The sequence below is a fragment of the Rousettus aegyptiacus genome, unplaced genomic scaffold (genome assembly GCF_014176215.1).
Source record: "Rousettus aegyptiacus isolate mRouAeg1 unplaced genomic scaffold, mRouAeg1.p scaffold_m13_p_7, whole genome shotgun sequence".
Classification (NCBI taxonomy): Eukaryota; Metazoa; Chordata; class Mammalia; order Chiroptera; family Pteropodidae; genus Rousettus; species Rousettus aegyptiacus.
In genome coordinates this window covers 15717349-15744232 of record NW_023416310.1, presented here as the reverse complement: position 1 = coordinate 15744232, position 26884 = coordinate 15717349, and the positions used below count along the sequence as shown (strand labels likewise).

Below are 26884 nucleotides of genomic sequence, written 5' to 3'. Positions count from 1 at the left end.
GGAGTGTCTTTTAGGATTCCATGCCAGGAAACAATTTGTCTCCTTTGAGGACTGATGTAGATCCTGAAGTTAGATCTATGAAAGTCTTAGCATGCTTTCTCTTTTTACCTTGGCTGCCAGCAAGCTGAGAGTTTGAAGCTCAGGTACAATAATGCTAATGTTAATAGAGTTGCTTCCTCTTTCTCCTTCCCAGTGGCTGTTATTTTTCTTTAAGTATATGTTGTGTGTGTGTGTGTGTGTGTGTGTGTGTGTGTGTGTGTGTGTGTGTGTATTTTATAAACTTATCTAAATACTTCTTTTAGAAATATATGGGGAATAAGTATATACCATACAGGTGTGCCCGGGCACATAATTCACGGAAGGACTAGATCTTGGTTATCCCAAGGCCCCCACTAGTTCAGGTCTCCGTTATAGGTCTGGTTGAGATGGATCCACAGCATGGTTATCTCTAGGGCCCTGCTGGTGGGTTCATCTGTCCCAGCTATTTCTATTACCAAGAAGGATCTCCTCAGGCTGCGTGAACAGGTCTAGGAACCATGCCCATCCACCAGAAGGGTGCGGGCCTGAGCAAGAAGATGAAAGTGTGACAGGCGCAGGCAGCTGGCCAAGAAGGAGCAAGGGAAAACCCAGGCCACTGGGGCCTGTAGGAGCAGGACGAGGGGCCTCCTTGGGAGGTCCCTGGGAGGCTGAACACTTCTGCTTTAGATGCAACTGTACTTCCTGTTAGCTCCACAGCGGGGTTAGGGACAGGACATGACTTGTTGCCCCAGAAGCCGCCAAGGCTGGAGATTCTGGCTTGCCAATCCATTTGGTGGGCACGCCCTGATCTTTTTGTGGCCTTGCCACTTGAGACTTTAGAGAGGGTGAATATCTCTAGCACCATCATGTCATGGCAAGTTTTCAAAACTGGATAAGGCTGGCCAGTTAGTCAAATGATTAGAACATGAGGCACCTGAAAGCAAGGTCAGGCATTCAGCCTTTAGGGACATGAGTCTTGTCTAAGCTCCAGCCTCTCTAGTTTACTCAAAGTGGCAGCCAGGGAAGAAAGAGGCCAACAGCCTCTCAGATCATGGCTGCGAATGGATAAATATCCCCTTTACACTCAGAGGTCAGTATTACGGTCTTCGAGGGGACTATGTGCCTCCCACTCCGTTCCCCATGGACCCCTTCCCCCAGTGCCATACTCAGCCTTCGCTCCGGGGACCGCCTGATTGAGGAACGCATTTGTGTCATTGGCATCGCCTGTGCCCACCGCGTAGCCTGTGAGGTTTCTATTAAACTTCCGAAGGATATCTGGAAGAAGGGGGCGTGGACAAGACACAGAGAACTTAAGATGGAAGGCCAGGATACGTTCCCTGGTCTAGGGCCCCCAGAGTGAGCTGTGTTACCAGCCTCATGCAGCCCAGGGAGAGGCGGAGTGTGTGCCCAGCAGAAGTTGGGGCCTGAGTTGAAATGACTTGATGACAGGGTATGCCAAGGCAGCAAGAGCCTCTCCGTTTTTTTCTTTTTTCTCATTTTTCACGATTCACAAAAAAATTGTGCAGAGCATCGTAGCTCATCTGACTGTCTCCATACCCTCTGTGCCAGCTGAAGAGACATGAGGTTCAGAATGTTTGGTAACTTGCCCTCAGTCACCTGGCAAGCACGCAGAAGGGCTGGGGCTTGAACCCAGGTCTCTGGGCTCCAAATAGAGTGTTTATGCCACCCCGTTTGGCCGCCTGTCCGTGAGCCTCTCCTCCCATTTCAATGGCAGTCGTAAGGAAGATGCTATTTTCTCTTAGCTGAGAGGCACTCTCAAGAAGCCTGAGGGTCAGATGTAAGGAGTGGACAGACTCAAGCCCCTGGTGGTTACTTACTTGGCAAGGTGGTCACAGTCTCCAGAGAGCCATCTCCTCCTGAACTGTAAGGGAGTGAGCAAACCAGTGAGACTGAAATCAGAACAGAGGCTTTGCAAAAGAGCGCCTGTGCCATCGGCACCTGTAAGATATGCCAGACCCCATCTCCTTGTGATTGAGGGGTTCTGAGAAAATTCAAATTCCCCAACGGGTTGGATTCCTCCAAATCCAAGATTTGAAGGTAAGAGAGAGCTGTTTCTTTTCTCCACCAAATCAGGAGGGAGAGCACTTAGCTGGGCAAAAGCTATGTGCCTAGCCAGGAACTAGATTCTCTACATTAGTCATCTCACATCTCTCAACATGCTTATGATGTAGATGTGACTATCTCCGTTCTAAAGAGTAGGAAGCTGAGGTGCATAGGGGTTCATTAACTTTCTAAAGGCAACTCAGAACCATAAAGGTAACTAAAAACCACCTTGAGCTGGAAACCTTTAGAAAATGGATAAGCTCTTCTCTGCCCAATGGTGACGTAAATTCCATTGGAAATTTCAGGGGATGGCTTCTCTGCCTTCCAATGCCCAATCTAATTTCATTTAATCTAATTGCGTTTTATGGCCTTCAATCTGACCCTAAGACACACACGAAAATTCATTCCCTTGCCTTCGTTCAAACTGAATTCACATGGAAAGCAAGAAGAATTTCTATTTTAACAAAGTCCAATGTTCAAATGCATGTATTTGCTGTTACTTTTTTTCTGCCCCATCCTCTTCAATCCCAGCATATTATTCCAGGCCAATAGATTTTGGGAACATGGTGTTAGCATCCAGCCCACCAGTTGGGTCAGGCCATAAATCAAAGTCATGGCCATTCTTCATTCAAGGAATGCTTGGAATGAAGTTGACTATTTCATTCCAGGGTGGCTGAGGGCTCAAGCCAAAGGCTCAGCAGCTCCAGGTGGTGGAGAGAAAGAAGCCAGATAAGCCCTACCTTTCTACCCTCACTCAGGCATCTCTTTCCCACCTCTCATCAGATGTCTGAACATAACCCGGCTGGTGGCTGGGCGTTTGATTTCACAATTCTTTTCCCACTGTACATGAAGCTGCTGCTTTAGCTGTTTCCTGATCCTTATTTCTTCGGACTAAAAGCATTTACTTAGAACACTTTACACTTGAAAGGAAATTATAAATCATACACCTTCTTCAATCGCTGTGTTCTAACTCTGCTGCCTTTTCCCCCTTCAGTAGACATGTAAATATAAACACAGAAGCATGCATAAACACACCTGTCAAGTACATCCTACTTGTCATTTCTTTGTTCTAAAACAAGCGTGGTGGCTGATCAAGACGAACAGGCTACAGACCTCTCTCTCTGAGCCCATTTTCAGGGAAAAAAGAGAGTTATACAAATAAATACGCAGCAATACATTTAAACCCTCATTTTTACCAGAACGATGTGAAACATGAAAGAAAATAGATCCATATGAAACAGCTAGTCTACATGAGATCTTCAGATTAGCCCAGCTCCATGGCTGGGCTTCTTTCATCTGTTATGACCCACAACACACAGAAAAATACAGAGTAAATGCTCAGTAACCTTTGTTAAAGAAGTTTCAGTAATGTGTGATTGAACTCCAATTAACAAGACAAAGAAACGCATTTTCTACTAAGCAAATTTTATTTTGGTCCTTTGAATGGCGCCAAATAGGCAAACTTATTTCAACTGAAGAAGAGGCAATGTTCTAAAGACCTTTGGGTTTGCCACACTTTTAATCTCTGTGACTCTCACAGGTCAAGGAGCCTTGGAAATAATCACAGTCAAACCTCCTTCTGTAGGTCCTGCTCACAGCCACCTACCTCCCAAGAATTCTGGGTCCACTTCTCCCCCTTCAACTCCATGAGGTCCTCTCTACTTTGTTTCCTTAGAGGAAAAGGCTCAAATTGCATTCTTAATTCACCTAGAATTATTCATTGCCTAGTATTTCCAATCTAGAAGCTTTAATTGCTTCAGAAAACTGCCTCTCTCAGATCAGTCTACTACATGGATATTTCCCAGGGGATGCTAGTAGGTATGTGAACAAAGAAAGCGTTCTGAGACTAAGGGGAACACTGGATCACACAGATACAATGTAAACAGAGGCCTTCATTGTAGAGCGTCTCACAGCCTTTAATATGCTAACACGCATGTGAATTCCTCAGAGGAAGGATATAATTGGTAATGTTTTTTAAAAACTACAAAGAATTTTGCCTCCTCAGGAACGTGGCTGGGGCTAGTATTTCATGGAACGCACTTCGGAAAATGGTAGGCTATACAGTATTCTATATATTCGAGTGTCGGGCTGTCTCTCAGGCTCTGAGCTGGAACTTCCATCTTTAACATATGTGGATCTATAATATAATAATAATACACTAGGGAAGGTATTTGAAAATTTAAGACGAGGGTTTAAAGGGACAGCTGCCCTTAAATACAGAGGCCTTGGAATGAGAACTGGAGGACTGAAACAGCAGGCCTTACTGGACTTCGCTTGCAGAAAGAAACAGAGCAATGGCTGAATGTTTCCGTATTTGCAGAGGGAAACATCTAGTAGGAGATTGTCCTATGGAACTGTTTGTAAAGTTGGTGTTTGTAAAGTTGGGCAGATCACCTCACTTCCCCATAATGTAGGGAGGAGGCGAGAGAATTAAAATGTTAAATCAAGCTACATTCCCGAGACTGCAGCATACTGCCCAGCCCTGCAGCCAGGCCAGGAGGACTCCTGCAGAACAAAGGAAGATTTCTGCTGGGATCGCTAACGACCCTTTCCCCACACCTCAGAAGGGAAAACAGGAACAACAGTCTCTAAGTGGCCCCTACACAAATAAAATCATTCATTCCCTAGGGCTAAAACCACGGGGAACCTATGGATTAAAGTCTGCAACTGCCCACTGGCCTTTTCAGGCTACATACTCTTCCTTCCGCTTTCTCACTGTTTGTCCACATCAAAGGAAATAGGTAAACACAGTCTTTAAACTGTAACTCACAGGAACTATAGAATGAATGTAAACTGAATTCCTCAAACACTCTGAGTCCCTCTCAGTCTCTTTCTCTAGGTACTTCCTAGTCTGTCTCTCTTACTGTCCTCGTCCCTCTTAGGTGATCCTACTCTCTGCCTCTGAGAGGAGACCACGCTCTGTGGAGTGTGACCCCTTTTCTCATAAACTTTCCTCTTGAGTCTAACGTTAACGTGTGTGTTGAATTCTTTCTACGCCGTCCACCAAAGACCCCTCTCCTCCTCTCAGTGCAGAGCTTGGTCCACACCCACCCCCCGTCACTCAGGGGAATTTGCCCTGTCCTGCGTCACCGAGGTACAGCTTACCCATCGTCTGCCGGTTGGTCTGTCTACTTTACTTCTATTTTTCCACACTGCGATGTGAGGCCATTGCCTTCTTTAGCTGAGACTAAATGTGGCTGCCACGACCTCGTGTGTTTTCCTGATTGCAGTGGGCTCTGCTCTGTCTGTCTGGCAGCCTCGGTAATGTTCGGGGCAGAGTGGTCAGACAGTGAGACTGTTTTGTTCCATAGCAACCCCGTAGAGAGCAGCTACCTGGCTGAGGTATGTGGAAACTTGGGGGGCCCGGGGGTGGAACGTGGAGGCCTGTACCTCAGCTTTCAGCAGGCCATGTCCTCATGCTTTCCAAGCCCTGCCCCTCTCCGTGGGTGGCTACGGGCCGAGTGAGGACACCTCTCTCACCCAAGAAAGCCTTTCTCTCAGCGACTATCTTCAGGGTTGGCCAGAGGACTGTCACTATCCTAATCGTCCCCACACCGTTCCCTCTCACTTTCTTGGAAGAAACATTTCATTTAAATCCACGCTGAGGAAAAGGGAGGAGGCAAACATGGTTGGGCCGCTGGGCTTCTCTTTAGCGCTCTGCCCTCTCGCGGCCGGCTTTGTTCTAGCTGTTTTTGCATTCTGAGCAAATCTCCAATTACGGTGAAGCATACATAAACAGGAACTTTATTAGGAAAGAAAGAAACTTAAGAATCCCGACGTCCAACCGCTTCCCTGACACCCTGACCTTTTCTACTGCCGTGGCTGGAACGCTCTTTCTCACCCTTTCTGCCTGATGGCTAATCGGACACATGGCCGGCTTCTCTGGGAAGCCTTTCCACCCCTGCCGCCAGGGTTGGTTGTGCCCTATTCTGTGGTCCTCTCGGACATCTTTTATTTTTTACAGAGTACTTCCCTGTGCTTCCCACGAACCCCCCTCGTTCAACACCCGTTGGCTGTGATTTCGTCTCAGTTATTTCCCCCTGCAGTGTGTGTTGTTTTGGAGTTGTGTGTACAGATGTATACATACATGTAAAGGCAGAGGCGCGACTGTAGAACGACACATACATATAGACAGGAAACAGACATAGGGCCATTTACATGTGCACATGGACATGCAAACGGGCAGGTGAAGACTCGGGTTTGGTGCTTTTCGGGTACATTTCATGGTGGATTTGCTGACCCAGGAGTCTGATAAGAACCCTGGTTTGCTTTTTCTGCACGACTTTAAAAAAGAAAAAAAAAAAAAGTCATTGACAGTAACAGATCCTTTCTACTCACCATATTGTCACATTTTATAGATATATATATACGCTTTCCTTCTGAAAATCCCTTCCAGACCTGGTCCTCGCTCATTGGTATTTATGCATTTACAGGACATAACCCCCACCTCCAATCTCTGGGTGTGACCATGAGGTTAACATTACCTAAATGACAGCCCCCGATACTGAGTGGCGACATCAGCAAGGTCATCTGGTTTGGAGCCAATTCCATTGCCAGCCTTTGGAGAGATACCAAAACACACAGGAAAGTCAGCAGATCAGATCAAAGGGACGCTGGGAACGTGCAGAGCATCTGCGGGCGGCTCCCAACACACCCACCTGGTGCGAGCAGAATGCTGGGCCGGGAGTCAGAGGACCCGGCTCGCGTCCTGCGAATCGCAGCTGCCTCCTTGCTACACTGAGGACAGGCCCTGCTCATCTCACGGGGTTCTTTTATTGATTTTTATTTTATTTTACTTTTTAAATTTTATTGGGGTAACATTGGTTAATATAATTATATAATATTTAGGTGTAATTATATCCCTGAATATTATATCAATTAATACAAAATTATACATTATATAATTTGACATCTATATATTATATTGTGTGATTACCACCCAGAGTCCAGTTTCCTTCAGCTACCATATATTTGATCCCCTTTACCCACCTTCCCCCTAAACCCTATATTTGACCCCCTTTACCCCATCTACCTCTCCTGTCCACCCCCACCCCTTACCCTCTGGTAACCACTAGTTCATTGTCCATGTCCCTGAGTCTCTGTTTGTCCTGTTCATTTCACAGGTTCTTTTAATGACCAAATTGAATCGATTATAAAAGTTAAGACTCTAAAATGCCTTACAAATGTGAGACACTGTGACGTCATTACTATCCGTATCACGCTCCTAAGTTCTTTATCAGCAATGAAGAAAGAGCTCATAGCTTTGAGTGGACTGCAGTGAGCAGATTTCTCATAAACTTCTCATTTCTCCTCTTTCCCTCTGGGACATCTCATGGCCGTAGACATGCCAGGAAGTGGTCGTCTGGGTTTGGTAAAACGGCCTTCTTTCTCAGAACTTAGGAGCAGGGTTTTAGCCACCACTCTGGGGTCTCTGTGCTTTCCGTGCAGAGGCAAACAGGAAACAGATGGAAGGGTCTGCGTTGCTTGGAAAGCATTGTCCGAAGGGAAAAGAGCACCCACATGGGTCGGTACGGAAGACTTTTTGAGTCAAAATGACATATTTTTGGAATTGTTAACAAAGTGTTGTTAGGTGTTCAAAACCTCCACTCTCTGAGATAATTCAGTTCATGCCTGAAAGAGATTTCCCTTTGCACACCCGAGTGGGAAAGTGGCTCCAAAACAAGCCACTGCCATGTCCTTGGATTGACAGAACAGGATAACGCGGCAGTCAGCAGTGCAGACCCTGGGTTAGGAGAACTGGGACCTGGAACTGACACAGCCACCCCCAGCGCCCCCCCCCCCCCCAGGGCCCAAGAGTCCTTACGGTCAGAGAATCCCCCAGAGCAGCTACGACTTGGATGTCTGCAGGTCGCAGGGCGTGCACTGGGGAGACAAGTGGATACACTTGAGTCCACGGAAAAGAAGCTGCAGTTAGAGTCTGGTGCTTCTTGTTTTCAGCAAAACCAGAAACACAACCTGCATGTGTGTTTGGGCCATGCAGGACTGCGTGTCCATGGTGCCGTGCGGGCGGAGGTTATAGGAAGACAGCTTGTCCCCATAAGACACGCAGTAGCGAAATCCTCATGGGTGCAGAAGGGGAGAGGATGGCTGGGTGGGTGGTCGAGAAGGCACAGTGGGATCCCAGCAGCAATGTGGGAGATCGGCAGTGACCTGAGTGCACTGGGCCATCAGAGCCGAGGTTCAGGGCCTGATGCACGGCCCATTTACATCTGGGTTCTAGATTTCCACCAAGAATCTGAGAAATAATCGTGTTGGGCCTTTCTGTGCCCTCGAATGTCTCCTGAAGACTCCGGGGACCTTTCTAGCCTTGTAGGGAGCAGTGATTGCAGATCCTGGGGCCCCAGGATGACCCGCAGAGCTGGCTTCCTCCTGAGACTTCCTCAGCACCCCACTCCTCATGTTTGGGCCTCAGTAAAGGCACATCCCAGGGCTGGGGCACTGATCAGAGAGTTTATATGCTCCTCTACTCATGCTTTCTTTAAGGAGCTGAATTGGGAGGGCAGCGAACAGTTCCGGGCTTGACTGGTAAGACATTGCTACAGGGTGGAAAGGGACAAATCAGGGACTTGTTCCCGGTGACCGCCCAGACAGGAAGCAAGCACTGGCCATAACTGAGTCGTTCAGTGACATATGAACAGCCTTGCTGGAGCCCTCAGGAACCTGTGAGTGCTTGTGGAGAGGTTCCGAGTCCTGGCGAATCGCAGGGGGCTTACCTGAGGTGGGCGGCGTGGTGGAAGGGGCTCTGTCACCGCACAGCAGCTGGCTCCCGTGATCCTAAGGGAATAAAGTGAATCTCAGGGGTGAAATGGACTCGAGAGGCTGGCTGGGCATCAGACTCACCCAGACCTCTGGGCCTCCCTGGGAAGGGGCGCAGAGGGCACTTGACACAGGCTCCCTAGGTGATTCTGAACATCAGCTCACATAGTTTAGACCCCTTCACCACCCAATGCAAGAATTGAGGTGTCAATAAAATGACCCCGCCCCACCCCTGATTCTACAGCAACTTTATGAGGAGAACAGAATCTTCACCTATGTAATTTGATAAGGCTGTGATTTGATTGGCTGGTCCTCCATCCGGGCTGTTATTGATGGAGCCTGCTCTGTCCTCCGCCTCATCTGAGGTATAGGTGGATGGACTTTATAAAAGGGTGTGATCCTCCTTGCTCCCACCCACCCTGCTGGGCCGGCCCCAGCTCAGGGGCTACCCACTGCAGTGGCTGGTGAGCCGAAAGCAAGCAACACACAGATAGATACCTGCACGCTGTTCTTGTAGGTGCTCAGAAACGGCCAGTCCTGCGAGAAGAGGGGTGTGAGCAACCACGGCAGTGCGGCTGCTTCCTGTACTGCTCTTTGCTCACCCGCCCTCAGGAAGTGCTGGCCTCGGCATAAACACTTTCAACACCTTCGGCCTCCCAACCCCCCACTGCAAGCCCCTTCCTGCCAGGCTGACCCTGTGGGCTCCCTCCCAGGATGCACTGGGGCCTTCTCTGCAACCCCAACATAATCTGAATCTGCATGAACAATTAGGATAAACCCTGCAGCATGATTATTAGGACAAATCCCAGGAATGACCATGCCTACTCTTCGCCTTGCACCCAGCTGGCTGGGGTGGCTATGTCACCTCTCTTTTTCAACCCTGCCCCCTCCCAACAGGGCATCACTCTCTGCTAATACAAGCCCATACCCCTACTCCCTAGGGTCCCCTTGCCTCCCCATGCCACTCCTACCCTACAGCAGTCTGGGCTCCTTCCTGCCCAGATGAGAAAAGTGAGGTGCTCTGAGGACCTGCCCCATGCAAACCCCAGCTCAGTGGGCCCCCTCTGGGGCTGCAGAGGAATTCACAGAGGTGAGGGAGCAGCTGCAGGGGTCCAAGAATCTTTCAACTGGTGAGTGAACACGAGGGTCTTGATCTGCTTTGCTTTCTAGGTTATTGTCTGCTTTCCTAGCTCCAGCTTCCAAGTGACCATACCCATCCCCACCTCTGTCCTGGCAGATATGATTCCAGGTTCCTCACTCTTCCCATGGAGACGGTGGCTACGTGGAGACACGGTGTCCTCCTGTCCCACCCTGCCCTAAATGTTCTCCCTGCCCCTAGCCTTCAAAATGAAAGCTGGATGGTGCGGCCTTGTCCCTCTTTCCAGCTAGAAAGAGCTCTGTGCAGCCCAGGCTTGTGCTAGGGCTCCCTGTGACAAGGAGACGAAGGAGCGCTCTAGGGTCTCCTGGCCACCAGGGGCTGTCATCCGTCACAGAACAATCAGACGGAGCGTTGTGGATGGCTAACTGGAATGAGTGGGCAGGTGATCAAAGCTGGCAGTGAGGGCGAGACCCCGGTATGCCGTGAGCTGAGAAACCTTAATGAGACTTTAAAAGGCTGGAAAAGATGTTTTAGATGGAGCCATCGCGAGGATGTGCTTTTCACTCTACCTCATTCGGACACGTGATATTGATCTTGCTTTCAAAATTATGCTGTGTTGCCTTCTGGCCGACAGGTTCCAGCTAAACCAAGAAGCAGAAAGATGGAATGTGAGAAAGAGAGGGCAGGAATGGCAAGAAGTGATCAGGATGCAGGCCAGTTCTGGAGAAGGGAAGGAGGGACAAAGGAAACGGGATTTTTTTTTTTTTTTTTTTTTTTATCATCGCTGTGCCGGGACTCATATAGCCTGAGTGACAGGCCTCTGAGGTCCGACAAAAGCATTCCAGAGTCTCCTGCTTGTCAGAGGGGAAATAATCCTTCCCATCTCAGTCATCTTACCATGTTGTTCCAGAGGGCACTGGCAGCATGGGCGTGAGACTTGCTGCTGAAGTGGAAACAGTCGGGAGCGAAGAAAGAGCTGTCAGGCAACCCCTCCTGGTCACAGGGCAGACAGGAGGGACCATGTTATGAGACATCAGGTGACACAGATGACACTCAGAAAGAGCTGGGCACTACCCATGCCCCCCACTTAGCCGTGCTGCTTGCGTTCTTTACCGAGGTCTTTGGCATGTCCAGTTTTTCAAAGAAAGGCTGCACGACCACTGTAAAATCTTCCCTCGTGTCATATCGCCCACTCTCAACCAGCTGGTGGGTCCTATCCTGCAGGAGGCAAAGGGGACATGGTTCGGGGGCTCTCTGCATCTGCTCGGTCTGTGCTCAATCTCTTGCTCTGCCATAGAATTAAACAGAGTCTGCCATTTGAGCGAGTCGGTCTGCAGCAAAATCTCACCGGACCGAGAGCCAGCCAGTTACTTTTTAGATGAGCCCTTACCTCAACCCCTGCCCCCAACCTCTGCTGCAATTGCATATATTTGACCTAGGCTGTGAAAAAAGGTATGGGGAGGAAAAACCCAAGTCCATCAGCTGGATCCCCTTTTTAAAGCTTCTGAACAAAGACTGGGGGTGGGGTATATATTTGATCAAATGACTTGTTTGGATAATCCTTACATTTATTTTATTTCTGTTCTACATTTGTTGAGAAAATCAAAGGTGAATCAACAGTAACATTTAATGCCTACTTATATTGCTTGTGCATGGTGTGTGTGTGTGTGTGTGTGTGTGAGCGAGCACGTGTGTTCCTGTGCTTGCACATGCCTTTCGAGACTCTTGGATCTGTCTAGGAGGGTAATGGAGCTCTTAGTCTCGCAACTTCCACTTGCACTCAGTTCCAAGGATGACCAATTACCCCAGCATGGGCCCCCATTTCTGTCAGATTCTGCTGTCTCCCTGCTTGTTAGGTTCCATCATTTGGGGCCAAAACTCTGGCTGGTGAGGGAAGTCAGGCTTGCATACCTGGGAACATTGGTGTGGTCACTTCAGAAGACAATGAATTTTCCTTTCCCAGGGTGGGCCAGAAAGAGCCTCTGTGCTGGGGAAGCCTTACCTCTGACCTCCCAAGGGAGTCTCCTCATTACAGGCAGAGTCTTGAGCAAGGCAGAAGGTGAAATAGCACTAACTAGCTGTGTGACTCTCAGCAAGATGCTTTCCCTCTCTGGACCTCTATTTCCTCATCTGTAAATGGAGGATGTTGGGCAAGGCCCGGACCCTCCCTTAAATCCTTTCCAATGCTCCTGGTTACTCTGTGGATCAGCCACAGTAGCATCACGCACCTCTTGAGAGATGAAAGAAATAGTGTCTAGAATGCCTGGCACCTGGTGGTACTAATAGCAATGGCCCTCTCCAGGGAGAGTGATGGGAACCATAGCTTTTGCAGGAAGTAAGGGTGAGGATTCTGAGAGAGGGCATAACGGCCTCAGGTGGCTGAGCTAGGAGCTTCTCCAGGATGCTAAGTTAGGGTCTCAGGGTAACCAAGATTAGACCTGGGAACAGCTGGCCAATCTAGAAAGGTCAGTGAAGGCAATTTTGATGGCTAGTTCTCCTTTATGTCTACCCAGCATCTGAACCTACTTCCTGTGTTCGAAAAACTCCACTGTATGAAAAGCAGCCTGCTTCTCACTGCAGAAGGTGAGAAAGGCAAATGCTGGCATCCTCAATGCCCCTCACACCCAGGGCATGGGCATGTGCCCTAAGGTCCCCAATCAAAGCTCCCGCCCCAGGCTTGGGGTTGGGAGCTAGTGATGGAAAGATGGAGGGACAGCACAGACTCCCTTCTGCTGAGGGTGGCAGCTCATCCGGCTCCTAGAAGCAGCAGGAACATGGTGTCTTCCCTGGACTAGTTCTTTGTCCTGATTTTGATTCTTATGGTGTGGCTCTTAAAATTCCATGACTCTGGTGGCTCTTCCAGGTGTCCTACTCAAATAATAAATCTGCTGAAATGGAACTCCTAAGCCTTTGTTGCTTGCACCTAAGAACCCCACCTGGAACAGGTTTGCTCTCGTGGCCATAACCTTGCTGACTTCCCTCTCTTGGTACAGGCCGTGGGGACACAGGCACCTGCTCACGGCAGAAGGAAGTGCAATTGGGGAGTCACCCAGAGGGCTGAGTGGCAGCATCAGAGGGTGATAAATAGAAGTTCATTCTCCTGAGCCCTGATATCCCTGAAAGGGATGGCTGTCCCCAAAAGAGTCTGCAGGGAAGTGATTTGTTCCAAGGAGCCCTTGGTCTTGAAGGATGACTCCACCCTGGAGCTGTCTGCAGCCCACTCTGGAAGGGCTGGAAGGCTACCATCGTCCTCTTGAGTGGCTGGATATTTGGGGGAAACTCAAGAGAGAGTCAAGGGAGTCAGCTGTTCTGGTCAAAGATTTGATGGAGAAAAGCCTACAACGAACGGCCCACAGGATGTTTAGAGAGCACGTGCTGACTTTCTTTCTCCCCGCTGCTCCCCCATAACACCTGTTCCCTGGGAGGGCAGGGCAGAAGGAATGCCTGTTGTCTCATGGAATCCTCCAGACCCCCCCTAGGTGGAGAGTTTCCCACCGGGGAGGTGGAAGCTCATGCACATCTCCAGGGACAACTGGAAATAACTGTTTTTGTGTAAGGCCAGGAATCGAGACGTGGTGAAGTGCGTTCAGGGACCTGGCTCTACAGCTTGCTTCAAATAAACGGAACCGTCGTCCCTGCCGCCTTGCAGAGTGTTTTTAAATCTGCAAACTCGTCAGTGGTAACCTCACACCAAGTCAAGGTCAAAACAACATAAGCATGTGCTCATTTTCCACCCAGAGAAACCAAACCTCACGGCAGGTCTTGAGCAGCTCAGAACCCTTTCGCGGCTCACCTGATACTTCTTATTCACTTCAACGAGGGAGGCAAGTTCTGTTGAGCTGTCATTAAACTTCAGGACGCAGGGGCACAAATTCCTGCAGACCAAACAGAAGAAATCGCTGTCTGAGTGCACGACACAGAAATATCTTTAACTTGGAGGTATCAGGAGTCTGTGCTAATGGGGGCCCTGGCCGGCTAATGTGTTAACTGTACCAGATGAAGCTGAAGATTTCCCAGACCCGAATTTGCTCATGAAAATGAAATTACAACTTCTAACATCTGCAGGAGTGACTTTTAGGGAGCTGAGTGACCTTATGACTATTTGAGGATGGTGCAGTACAGATAAGGCACACCTCCTTTTAAATAATAGTTAAAACAATGATAATCATAATAATGGCTAACACATACTGAATACTTACTGTGCCAGGAGTTTTATGAGCATTAACCTGTTTAATCTTCCTTACCTATTATAGAAGTTATATTACCATTATCCCCATTTTACGGCTGAGAAAACAAATGAGGCTCAGTGTGTTTAAGTACTTTCTCAAGGTCACGTGGATGCTAAGTGTAGGAACCAGGACTTGAACTCAAGTCCGTCTGGTTTGAACCTGAGCTCTTAAACCCTAGCTAAATTGCTTCTGTCTAGACCCAGCTCTGGTCAGGCTGGCGCCATCTTGCAAATCTGGGCTATAGGTCCAGGGGGACTAGGGGATTACAGTGGGGATGGGCTCAGTGTAGACGCGGCACCACCAAGGAAAGTACCACCACTGAGACAGAACGGCGGAGGGTTAGGGGGAGCAGAGCACTGGAGGGGCAGCCGGACACGCTGACCCGAGCCTGTGGAACGCAGAGTCGGTGACTTGGCCATTTTAGATCTGAGAACGGACATGGCAAATGCCTACTCTGAACTTTTTGGTTTAATTGTTTACAAAACTGGCATTGATCAGTAGCAAGAGACGTTTGGGTGAGCTGCTCTGAAATGGAATGAATACACTAAACCCCATGTGGCCCAGTGACGGGGGAAAGTGGGAGCCAGGGAATGAGTCAGCAGCTGCAAACAGTGTGCCCGACACCAGCCGCGTTAATAGGCATGTGTCATCCAGCTGTCCTCCTGCTCACAGCACCCTCGGGCCTCCTGAGGGGCCCTGTGCAGTCTGGGCCCCCAGGTGAGGTTTGGCATGGATCTTCGGGGGAACAGCCAAGATACGTCTTAATTTCCAAGAGCAAATCTGGCCCTTGTGAATTATTCATTCAGCAAACAGCCGCTGTGCCCCTATGCTGTGTGTGCCATGACTCAGACACAGAGTTCAGAACTATGAGGGAGAGGCTCGTGAATAATTACCATGTAATGTGCTAAGGACTGTGGTGTGTGTCGGGGGTGGGGGTGGGGGGGCACTGGTACAGAGCTGGCGGGGGTCGGGGGAATGGGCACAGCCATCATGACCTCAGCTAATGGTCCAGAGGAGGCCTTGTAGGAAGCAATGCTGTGAGAAATGTTCAAGTTTGGGTTAGAAGGACAAGTCATTTATAAGGGTCACGGAGCCACTTTTGTTTGGCTCTGGAGACTGGGGATGAAGAAGGCCTCTTGGGGGCCTTACGGGACTGAGGGTCTCTGTTCTCCGGGGAAGACATTGTTCTCTAGACCCTACTGATCTAATTTGGCCACCTTCTCCTCTAGCAAGTGATAATAGCCCTACATTTGTGAATGACCAGCCTGGAGCCCCTACACCAAGCAGAGGCTCTCCTATGCCCCTTGGAGGGGGCAGGGAAGCTCTGCACACATTCGAAAGTGGGCCGGGGCCAAGTGAGCCTTGTCCACGTGGGCCCACTCCATCCCCACGGTTGACTCTCTCCCCTGGGGGACTGAAGGGTGTCCTGAGCTGACATGACAACGGAAACATGGCTGGGTGGTAAATGCAAACGCTGAGGGTGGCCGAGGCCCATACTGGGGTCACAGAAGTCTCCTTCTTTCGGCCTCGTCAGGTTAGAAAGCAGGATGGTCTCAGCACGCCTTGCGCTTCTGCCGGCAGGTTTTCTAACTAATCACAGCCACTGTCTGCCAAGGGCCTCGCGGCCCCTTCGCGAACGGGGAGAAGCTTCCGTCCTACCTGAGGATCATCCTTGGACAGTTGATTTTATTCTCTTGGTACAGCTTCCTCAGGTTGATGATCTCCAGCACATTCACCAGGTTGACGAATGCCCGAGGAACCTGAGCAAAGGCAGGAGCGGTTCCTCACAGGGTCGGTGCTAGGCGGCCCCTCCTGCCGGGCAGCAGGTCTACAGCCTCCCAGCCGGCCTCACCCACTCCCCTCGCCCCTGCCTCCCCACCTCCCTCTGCTCCCCGTCGGCACCTATGTGTTCAGGCTGCTGGGACCAGGACTGATGGCACGAGTCAGTGCTGGTCTCCAGGTAAAGAGGGCCTGGCAGGGAGGTCTCAGCTAGAAGCCAGAGCTACCTCCAAGCTGTCTGAGGCCAAGGAGGAGGGCTATGGTTGAGCTGCTCAGAGGCCATGTGACCCAGCCTCCATACCTCAGCATGGAGAATTTCCAGAGCCTTCCCAAGGTTGTTCGTGAAGTTCTGGGGAGAATAGTGAGCCTGCAGGAAGAAGAAAAAGTCTAACACCATCCATTACCCTCACTCTCTCTCAGCAGACCAAGGTGGCTTCCTCTCTTGGGTCTTTCCTTCCTGTATTTCAGCCAGAATGGGCAACATCAAAACATAGGTTTGCCTTGGGGCCCCCAGCCTCCATACCAACCCCATGGTCTTTAGGCTTGTCATGGCTGCGACCCCTTTCTTCTGCATGGAGCTAAAGAAAGCTCTGGATCCACTTCCTAGCACCTAGACGCAGGGCCCCAGCTAAGGCACATGGCATCTCTGGGCCCCTCTAAAATGAAGTGTTGGAGCAGAGGACCTCAAAGATCTCCTGCAGCTTCAACATCCTCTGGTCCTATGGCTGGATCACTTCTGCTGAGAGACTCAAGGGGCTGGGGACCCTGCTCAGTCAAATCATTTAAGGAGTAACAGAGGGGAAGAGGGAGGGTCCTATGAGCCCCCTCCCCCAAGCATAAACACATTTTAATGGTTCTTTCTCTTGATTTTGATGCTCGTGGTTCTTAAACTTGTTTAAAGCAATGGAACCCTTTCTCTGAATGAAATCTAACCAAGAGCCCTGTTCTACCAAACAGATTGAAGCTGGGGGAAGTGGGAGAGGGTCCATGATCCTCCCACCCCACCCACTCAGCAGCCACAGGACTCCGCTGTGGGCCCTTCACATCACAGCTTAAAACCCCCAGGCCCTGGTGACTCTGATGCCAGGGAAAGGAGGCTCTGAGGAGTGTGGGGGGCAGGGTCACCTCCCAGGGCAGGTGCTCACAGACCACAGCAAGACTCGCCACTTCCTAAACTTTGCTCTTCTGGTCCCCTTTCTGCCTGACAAACACCCTCAACTTCAAGTCCCGGTTGGAAAGCCTCCTACTCTGTGTAAACCTCTGACACTAACCCCCATCCCTGCCAATTCCCGTGGCAATTCGGACATCAGGACTAGAACCACATCGTGATGTTTTTCTCATCGTGTTACGGTGTCTCCCCGCCCTGACAGAGTGAGTTCCTTGAGAATAGAGTCTGTGTTTCACTTCTCTGCTTAGCTCCTAGTCCACTGTCTGGCATATGAAGCATGCCCAACAAATGATACTGGAAATAAAGATTCTGTTTACCAGAAAACATAGTAAACAAACCTAAGTAGAAAACAACAAATAGGCAACATATTTGACAATGGGTTGGTATACCTAATATAAGGGGTTTTCACAAATCAATAATAAAAAGATAAATACCTTAACAGAAAATGGCCAATAATATAGAATTTATCAAAAGGAGAAATTCAGATGAGCATTAAACAAGAGAAACAAAAGTTTGTGCCTACCTAGTAAGTAAATAAGTGCAAAATTTGAAAATAAGATACAATGTTTTCATTTAGCAGCTATTAAATAACATACACAGCCACTTGGAATGTGGGAAAACAGGCAGAATTGGTAGAAACGTTCTGGGAGCAATTTGGCAATATGTATCCAAAGCATTAAAAATGTGTGGCATCGCCAAAAAGTAAGATGGAGGGATATGTGTTAAATTAATATAGCACAATATTAACAGCGGTAGAATCTTGGTAGTGGGTAGATGGGCATTTACTATACAAGCCTTTCAGTTTCTTAATATGTTTGGAAATTTTCATAATAGAACATCGGGAAAGTATATACATCTTTTTGCTTAAAAAGCTTACTACTTAGACTATATACCAGGAAACAATTATGGATCGACACAGAGATGAATGTTTATCCTGGTGTTCTTTATAATAGGCATAATTAGAAGTGATATAATCTAAGTACCCAATAATTGAGAATGGTTAAGTCAATTACAGCCAATTTATATTATGGGCTACTACACAGTCATTAAGAATTATTATACAGGATAACAAATATTGACAGAGGAAGATCTCAATGTGTTGCTATTGAAAAAAAGCAGATTACTAAGCAATATATTCAGGATGATATCATTTTTAGAAAATAATAGAGCAATTTCTTCATAGTCACAGAAGATGCTAGAGACTTTTACCAAAATGTTAATAGTGGCATTCTGGATGTTGTAATTGTTATAGAGAATATTTTTGTCTCTGTACTTTGATACGTTTCCTATGTGCATTGCTTATACAAAACAAAGCAAAAACAAAAAACAAAAACAGAAAAACCCACCCATTATTGTTAAAGTCAGCTGACTTGAATGTAGAAGAGGTACAGTCATGCCCAGCACAGGCAAAAGTCACAGGGAGGTAGATTTGGGCTTAATGCAAAACAGCACAAAACAATTTGCACCTACTCGTAATACTACCCTGCAAATTAAGAGCTGCCCATCACTGGCATGTCCAACCCCTGGATTCTATGGAAGGCATCCCTGCCGTGGGTGAGAGACCGGTCGGCATGGCTGTAGGTTTCTTCCAGCTCAGAGAATCTGGGATTCTGGGAAGAAGCACTGCACCCACAGGGCGGCAGCCTGGCTCTTGAGTTTCCCATCTGAACTTCGCCTAGATGCCTGCATTAGGAAGTCAACTTTCCCGGTCAAGTAACAGCACAAAGGTGGAGATGGTGAGACAGTTCAATACTGGAGAAAGGAGCTGACTTACAATGATCTGTGAAGATATGCCAGGTTTTTCAAGATCATTGGCATGTTATCTTGGTTTCCGGAATGATATGATCACCTTGATAGGAAACCTAATCAGGATGAATCTCATAATGAGTCCCGTTTGTCCTGTTGCATCTCTCCCTGGAGGTGAATGCCCTCCTCTCAGGGTTAATCCCAGGCTGGATCCATGCTCAACCACAGGCCCCCTGGCCCAGCCTAGCTGCACTGCTCCAGGGGCCTGGGGTGGCAATCCTTCCCTGGTGGGAGCTTTGAGTTAAGGGCATGGACACCTACCACGTCATTGCAGAACGTACAGAGATCATTGCTTCCTATAAACAGGGTTATTAGCTTCCAATCTTCCTGAAAATCTATCCTCTGAAATGAAAAGGAAACAAACAAGTAAATAAATATCTTACCCCAGAGTCAAGGAAAATACAAAGTGTCGAACACTGGCGGGGATGGGTCCTCACACACCGCAGGGTTGGGCAGAGAGCAACGTTTTCTGTTCTTTGGTTCTGGGGTCCTGCAGTCATAGGTCACACAGGCCTAGGTGCTACGTCATTTGTGGTGGTTGTTGTTTTTTAAAGGTAGACTCTGAACTTCCGAGTGACCCTGCACTCTCCCCAAAGCTGGGCCTCTCTGTCTCCATGGATTTCTCCTGCCCACTCCCTGTTTGGGGGAGTCCTACCTCAAATCTCGGGCACCTCCCCTGAACTTACCGTGTCATTCTTCATCAGGTTCACCAGCCTCCTGGCCTGAGCAGATAAACCCCTGTAGGCAGATACAAGAAGAGTCGTGTGAGGAGCAGGAACGGTGAAGCTGAGGCCGGCAGGGGACTTAGCAGAGAGAACAGGAATCTAATACATGGCAGGCAAATTGGACTAAGGCCATGCTCCTGCCACAGAGCTTCTTTCCCATTCAGTCTTGGCTGGGGCGGGGGCTGGGGCTGGGGGTGGTGAGCAATGTCTATGCTTTGGGAAGGGCAGAGCACTCCACATAGGAGGAGGACACTGTTCGTGGAATTGTTCTGACTGGCAAATTTTTTAATGCTTTTCTTTCCCTTTCATGCCAGACTCATTTGGGGCAAACAGAAGGCTGGTTATGAGTTGTCATGTCATGCGAGACCTGGCAGGTGCCATGACCTTAGCCTCAAGGAGCCCTCACCCTCGAGGTGACAGGGTTGAGTCAGACATGCGTGGCTTTGACATTTAGCTACTGCTTGCTAACTGTGAGAATGTAACTTAAGTTTCCAGTCCAAAAAGACTGCAAGTGTGGAGACAAACCCCCAGTCTCAGAGGGTCATCAGGAGCAGTAAATGAAATGGGCAAAGCAGCCCCATGGCGTCAGAGCCAGACAGCATGGGTGTGAATCCCGATGCCATCAAAGACCAGCTCGGAGACCTTTGCAAAGGACTTGACCTTGCAAAACCTCAGATTTTTCTATCTGTAACATGGGGATGGTAAGCACACCTTCTTCATGGAGCTGTTGGGTAGATTAAATAAGGTGTCCATAAAGAACTTAGAACAGCACACTGTAGGCATCCACATTATAAATAACCCATCAAGTTATTTCTATTGTCATCACAATCACCATCATTGTCATCATTAATTAAACCCCAGCCACAGTGCCTAGCAGGAAATATTAGCTGTCATCCTCTTCCTCTCATAACTATTAGCCCAACTGGCCTGTTCTTGGTCACAGTATTCTAGGTATCGGTTAACCTGGGTGGACATTCTGGGCAAACCACGTAACCTGTGTGTGCCTCGGATTCCTCATCTGTAAATCTGAAGCTGCTCTTTCTATGGACCAGAGTTTCAGGATGATTACTTGACCTGAGCCTCAGCATCATCATTAAGAAAGCATGGCTTTGTGACCTTCTGCTGTGTCCATCTCAAGGCATAACAGACATGAAAGTGCTCTGTTGCTTGTACACTGTGGTTTATGCTTGAGGGTTTATCATCAGACCTGCGATAAGGCCTGCAGGACACATGTGGTCAGGTCGATGCATCTGTTCAGGCCACGTTGCCTCTTTGTGCTACAGTTTCTCCACCTGTGACATGGGAACAATCATTCTAAAGCTTCCTTACAACTCAGGATGTGCTTGGACATATGGATTCCCTGTACGAAAGAGCCCCGAGGCCTTGGGGAAAGCAGGGAAGAAATCCAGGGCTGTACGAACCACACTCTGTTTTGGTTACTTTTACTTTCTCGACTAAGGTTTCATTCTTGGATGGCTTTCTGATCTTGTCATGCTTAGAACCACCTCTCCTCATAACCCCGGCTGACATACACTTGGAGAAAAGCAAAATTATGGTAATCTTAAAGTAAGCTCAAAATTTAAGCGGTAAAACGATAGCCTTTCTTCCCTGCCCCTACCAAAAGGAAAATAAAGCCACAGAATTCACTCTAAAACCTATTAGGTTTTATGCGATCTCTGCTTTGGAAAACCTGTCACCTTTCCTGTCAGGAATGCATGAGAGTTACTAGGGCAGCTCATGAATTCAGGATGGTCGAGAAATGGGAGAATGATGTCAGGGAATCTAGGAGTCAAAACACAGAATCCCAAGGTAGAATAAGGTTTGTGATAATTCTGGAAAAACAGGATTAAGAACCAGAAAGGATTTATTTTTCCTAAATTGGGGTGGTGTTCACTTATTCTCTGACCGAGCAGCAAACTCGAAGGCACTCAAGGCTCTGAGACCTTAGAGAGAAATGAAGCTGGGGGACCCAGGAAAGCCGACCCGCTCTCAGGAACCTGCCATTCGGCGCCCATGGACCATGACGCAGTGGTTCCCTTGTTCATTAACTGGTTTCCCTGGTGGGCCCTGCCGCACTGCTGCTGGGACCACCATCCTGGCCAAAATTTGTGTGCCATTTGTAGCTCACCAGAACTTCTGCATTCAACATGGCATTGAGCCTCACAACTGTCCCTGGGAGGGTTCACAGCCAACCCGTCTCTTAGAGGCCAAGGCCAGGGCTCAGACTAGGGGACCAATGCTCTTCGCATGACCCCAGAAGGACACAAAGTCTGGAGCCTGAGTAAGCTTCCGAAAAGCATGTCTGAGGAAAGGAGGGAGAGGAGGACGTGAAAGACAGAGATGAACAGAGCGATACAAGCTGAGACTCAGAGTAAGCCCTCTCATGCCCACTGTCTTATGTGGACGTCAGATTTATAGACCAGAAAAAGTAATTTGCTCGAAGCATCAGAGTCGACTGTTACTAGTTCTTGGGGTAGAGTTGGGGGTGAGCAAGCAGCTTTGTGTGTTCTACAGCAATGGACACCCCCAAGAGAGACACCTGGTCTAATCTTTGACCCTCAGACCCCTCCCCTAGACCAAGCCCCCCAGCCTTCAGCCATACATCCCAGGCTAGGCCCCCAAGCAGGTCCTCCGAGGACCTATGCTGTTCATCCCCAAAGCTCCCCAGCTCACTCAGCTCGGTCTCCTGCCACCGCCTGGTTTAGGAAGGCTCCGGGACTATCTTCGTTTCCAGTGCCGACAGAGTAGCCCCTCAGGGAAGGGTTGAATTCCCGGAGGATGTCTGGAAACACACAGGAGAGATGTGCTTAGTATCTACCCTAAAGCAATCTTCAAATTCCTTTAATAAGCACCAGGAAGTGTGTTCAGGACCAAGTGAAGCTCCCGCCCACAGCCTTTCCCCTTACTATTCACTCAGCATGGAAAGAAAATGTCCAGCAGGCAGAGGTCTAACCACCTGGGAGGCCTGCCCGGGCCCTTAATGAATTATTGTGGAATAAATGTGAGCTTGGGTAGGTGCTTCTCTCATGCATTTTCTTTTTCTAAATATATAATAGCTTACTGAGGTAATTCACATCCCATAAAATTCATCAGTTTAAAGTATACAGTTCGATAGTTTCAGTATATTCATTCAGCTGCGCATCTATTACTACTACTAACCTTAGAACGTTTTTGTCACCCCAGAAAGAAACCCCGAATCAGTCACTTCCCATTCCCTCAGCCCCATTAATCTACTTTTTCTCTACATAAATTTGCTTAGTCTGGACATTAAAGTGGAATCATACAATGTAACTTCTTTTGTGGCTGGCTTCTCTCACGTAGCATGGTGATTTCGACATTCGCCCATGCAATAGCATGTATCAGTACTTCATTTCTATTTATTGCCAAATGAGGTCCCATTTTATTTATCCATTCATCAGTTGAGGGACATCTGGATTGTTCCCACATTTTTGGCTATTATGAATAATGTGGCTATGAACATTTATTACAAATTTTGTGTGGATTTTCCTTGGATATATTCTTAGGAATAGATTTGCTGGATCATTTGTTTAACCTTTTGAGGGACTCATAAACTTTTTTTCCAAAGCGGCTGTACCATTTTATGTTTCCATCAACAGCATATGAAGGTTTCCGTTTCTGCACATCCTCCCCACTACTTATCATCTGTCTTTTTATCATATCCATTCTAGCGGATGTAAAATGGCATCTCATTGTGGTTTGATTTGCATTGACGGTTATTGGTTCTGAGTATCTTTTCATGTGCTTATTGGCCATTTGTATATCTTCTTTGCAGAAATGTCCATTCGAATCCTTTGCCCATTATTTTTTATTGTGGTAAAATACACATAACAAAATTTACCATCTTAACCATTTTTAATCGTACATTCCTTGGTATTAAATACATTTATAAAGTTGCATTTGCCCATTTTAATTGGGTTGTCTTTTTATTGTCGAGTTATGGGTTCTTATATTTTCTAGATACAAGTTGCTTATTACATGCATAATTTGCAAACATTTCCTCTTACTCGTCGGGTTGTCTTTTTGCTTTCTCTGGGTGTGTCATTTTACTTTAAAGCACAAAAGTGTTTAATGTTGTCAGTTGTGCTTTTGGTGTCATATCTAAAAGGTTTTGTTTAACCCAGGATCATGAAGATTTCCTCCTCTGCTTTCTTCTAAGAGTTAGTTCTAGCTCTTAAATCTAGGTCTACGTTCCATTTTGAGTTACTTTTTGTGTCTGGTGTGCGATACGGGGTCCAACCTCATTCTTTGCAGGTAGCTATCCAGTTGTCCCAGGACTGCTTATTGAAAAGACTATTCCTTCACCATGGAATGGTTTTCACACAGGCTAAGTGTGTCAGGAGAGTCCACCTGAAGGGTGACACTGTCTCTATCCTTCGTAAACCACTTTAGTGAACTAGCTCGAGCCCACTGATTTCCAATTATGTTATCTACGATAATAGCGTGGGAATCAGAGAGCTCAGTAAGCTGCTGCAAATGCCGGGCCAGCTCACAGCCAGCCAGTCGCATTCACGAAAACAACTCAAACCATCTCCTAGCAATAGGAAGCTTATTTACAGCTCTTGTGTGTAGACCTAGAAATAAAGAAGACAGGGAGTACTTGTGTCCCAGAACTGTACCTACTTAAATTCAACGGGATTTGCAAATAACAAAACCAGATGACAAATGTGAAGGCCAATTAGCTCTGCCTATGTGGAGATTAAGCCATCCCTATCATCAAAGTCTTAGTGATTCAAAGCTCCAGTAATCCCTTAGCTTCTAAAGATATGTTACAAAGGAATAATTCCAAGAAAAGTAAATGAGAATGGGACCAATGAAATTCCTCCTAGGCAAAATTATTTGCTGGAAGATTTTAAGGAAAAATAATTCCATTTATCACATGTATACTTTAAGAGCAAGCACTGTGACGTGTGTACGCTAAAGAGAAGGAACGATGAATATAGTCATTCTTTGAAAGATCATTCCAAACAGATTGCTGGTGAAATAATTTTTTAAAAACTTCGGTCCCCAAATATGGCTGTGTTTGCACAATCCAAACGAGATAACCTCATCTCTTACTGCTCCAATAACAGCATTTCCTAAAGTGACACACAGGAGTTAAACATCTTTGCACGCAGCTCTGTCTAAGGCAGCCCAAGCTGAGATCAGCGCCTCCCAGAAAAGTGCTCTCTGCTCAGAATGACAGGTAAAGCAGAGATGGGTTTCCTTTCCTTCTTTCTTGAATCATTTCTTAGCAATGACTTGAACTAAGATTTGGCCTGAGATCTCTTTTCCTCTCTTACTCTCTTCCTTCCTTGGACAAATACAATTTCTTAAAACAAAAACCAAAAAACCTCTCAGGCTACATAGTCACTCAAGAGGAGAGCAGGTAGACCACTACCTTGGGGAAGCAGTGCCCCCTGCCGAATGCAGCTGTCTCCTGCCGCCCAGTTCCCTGCAAAGCCCGCGGTCGCCGCCAGAGGGAGCCGCAGAAACGCGCAAGGTGGTCCCCAGCCCGCCCCAAACCCTGGAGGGAAAGAGGACTCACTGGCCACAGTGATGACGCTGCTGAGGTTGTGATCTCCGCCACCGCTGTGTTGTGGGAAGAAAAAAGAAAATGAAGACTGAAAATGCCAGCAACACCGAAACACCTCCCAATAGTGAGACAGACCTTTCTCTTTCTGAGAAACACCATGAAGGCTTGGAGCCCGCCCTGTTTCAGTAAAAAAAAAAAAAAAAAAAAAAAGCAAGCAGAGAGGGAACAACAACAACAAAAAACCCTGAAAAAAAAAGAAAAAAAAAACCAACTAGAAGACAGCAACTCCTCTCTCCCCACAAACTGGACTATCAGAACAAGAAACGGATTTAAACGGTCATGGTTTTTAACTCTGACTTTGACTTTTTTGTTGGTTTCTAACTTAGCGCACCGACACTGGGCCAGGGAGCCAAGGGGGCCCCGTTCCACCATCTTCCAGGGAAAGTGACCCCTCCTTGCGTGCGGAGCCCCGCCTTGCCCTGCCAGCTGCTGAACCTGCGCCTTGCTGTTATTACTGGAAACGGTAAAAAGGTTTGTCCTCGTTCTCTTCCGATTTGGCTTTGGGGAAACCCGTTTTAAAGGGTGTCTTCTAGAGAGAGCGCAACCATTTTCCAAGCCACTTCTAAAATTCCAAGGAAATCAAAGTTGGATGGGCTTCTAGGCAATGCAAACATGCAACATTCCATAGTTTATTGGATTCCTCGCTTTTCCATATTTCCCTGTTCTTTGCCAAGTATGTCTGGGAACATTTAAAAGGTTCTCAAAGCGTCTGGGGTTTAATTCTGCTCAGCAGATGCCAGAGAAGCCAGATTCCAGGCTGAGGAGACAGCAAGCCTGCCCTCTCGTGCTTGGCACAAGCCAGTCGTTCAGAGCACGGAGGTCAAGTCCTGCTCACTGCAGCTCCTGGCAGCCTGGATTGCAGCCAGGGCAGGAACGAGCCTGCAGGAAGCAACACGCGATGGAGGAACACACCAGGTTAGGCGTCAGGAACCATCTACTCTACTGCTCGCTCTTTTACCCCGTGGTTGTGTGACCTTGGATAGGTTACTTATCTTCCCCGAGCTTACCTCCTCATCGGTCTATAAAATGAAGGCCCTTTAATAATGATGCCAATTACCATTTCTACTTACTTTGTGTCAGGCCCTGTGCTGGGTACGTAAATTCTTTCTAATCCTCACGACAGTGCTCAGACAATACTATCTCTGCATCGAAGATGAGGAGACAAGCTCAGCGAGGGTAAGTAACTTGCCCAAGGTTGCACAGAGCTAGACGGCCAAGGTTCTGACTCAGTTCTGGTTCCAAAGGCGACTGCCTCCTTTTGAGATTATTCCCCAGAGGCAGAAATGGAAACTAGAGAAGCTTTTCCAAAATAAATGTTTTTGTAGTTTCTCCCTCACGTCCCAGCTCCTGTTTGGGGAAATGTAGTGGTTTGAGGAGGCTGGTAAATACCTTTCTCGAATTAAACCTAGAAGTTTCTCCCGAAAAGCACTAGGTAGCTCATCCCTCTGCTAGACGGAGGGTTTTCTATGATGCCCAATGGTCCTCCCCGCCCCTCACTTACCTCCAAGACAGGCCTCGATACTGAGTCAGGACGTCCGAGATGTCCCCAGGCTTGGACCCGGCCCCATTACCTGCCTGAGAGGTAACAACAAGGGGGAGGGTTTCTCTGTCTGTCCGCCAGGAGGC

General features: G+C 47.9%; 1 protein-coding gene across 5 annotated transcripts in view; it reads right to left on the bottom strand.

The window, feature by feature from the left end:
• PLB1 (phospholipase B1) overlaps positions 1-26884 on the bottom strand; it is a 144620-nt gene that overhangs the window by 35280 nt on the left and 82456 nt on the right. For all 5 annotated transcript variants that reach the window (XM_016145347.2, XM_016145345.2, XM_016145344.2 and 2 more), the window contains exons 20-36: positions 26760-26833; positions 25211-25254; positions 22339-22447; positions 19627-19678; positions 19202-19282; positions 16268-16333; positions 15847-15947; positions 13752-13833; positions 11072-11176; positions 10856-10951; positions 10528-10599; positions 9358-9396; positions 8817-8877; positions 7907-7965; positions 6567-6640; positions 1857-1900; positions 1185-1293 (exon numbers count right to left, since the gene is read on the bottom strand). In XM_016145347.2, the coding sequence (XP_016000833.2) occupies positions 1185-1293; positions 1857-1900; positions 6567-6640; positions 7907-7965; positions 8817-8877; positions 9358-9396; positions 10528-10599; positions 10856-10951; positions 11072-11176; positions 13752-13833; positions 15847-15947; positions 16268-16333; positions 19202-19282; positions 19627-19678; positions 22339-22447; positions 25211-25254; positions 26760-26833 (1268 nt within the window). The remainder of the gene's footprint in view (positions 1-1184; positions 1294-1856; positions 1901-6566; positions 6641-7906; positions 7966-8816; positions 8878-9357; positions 9397-10527; positions 10600-10855; positions 10952-11071; positions 11177-13751; positions 13834-15846; positions 15948-16267; positions 16334-19201; positions 19283-19626; positions 19679-22338; positions 22448-25210; positions 25255-26759; positions 26834-26884) is intronic.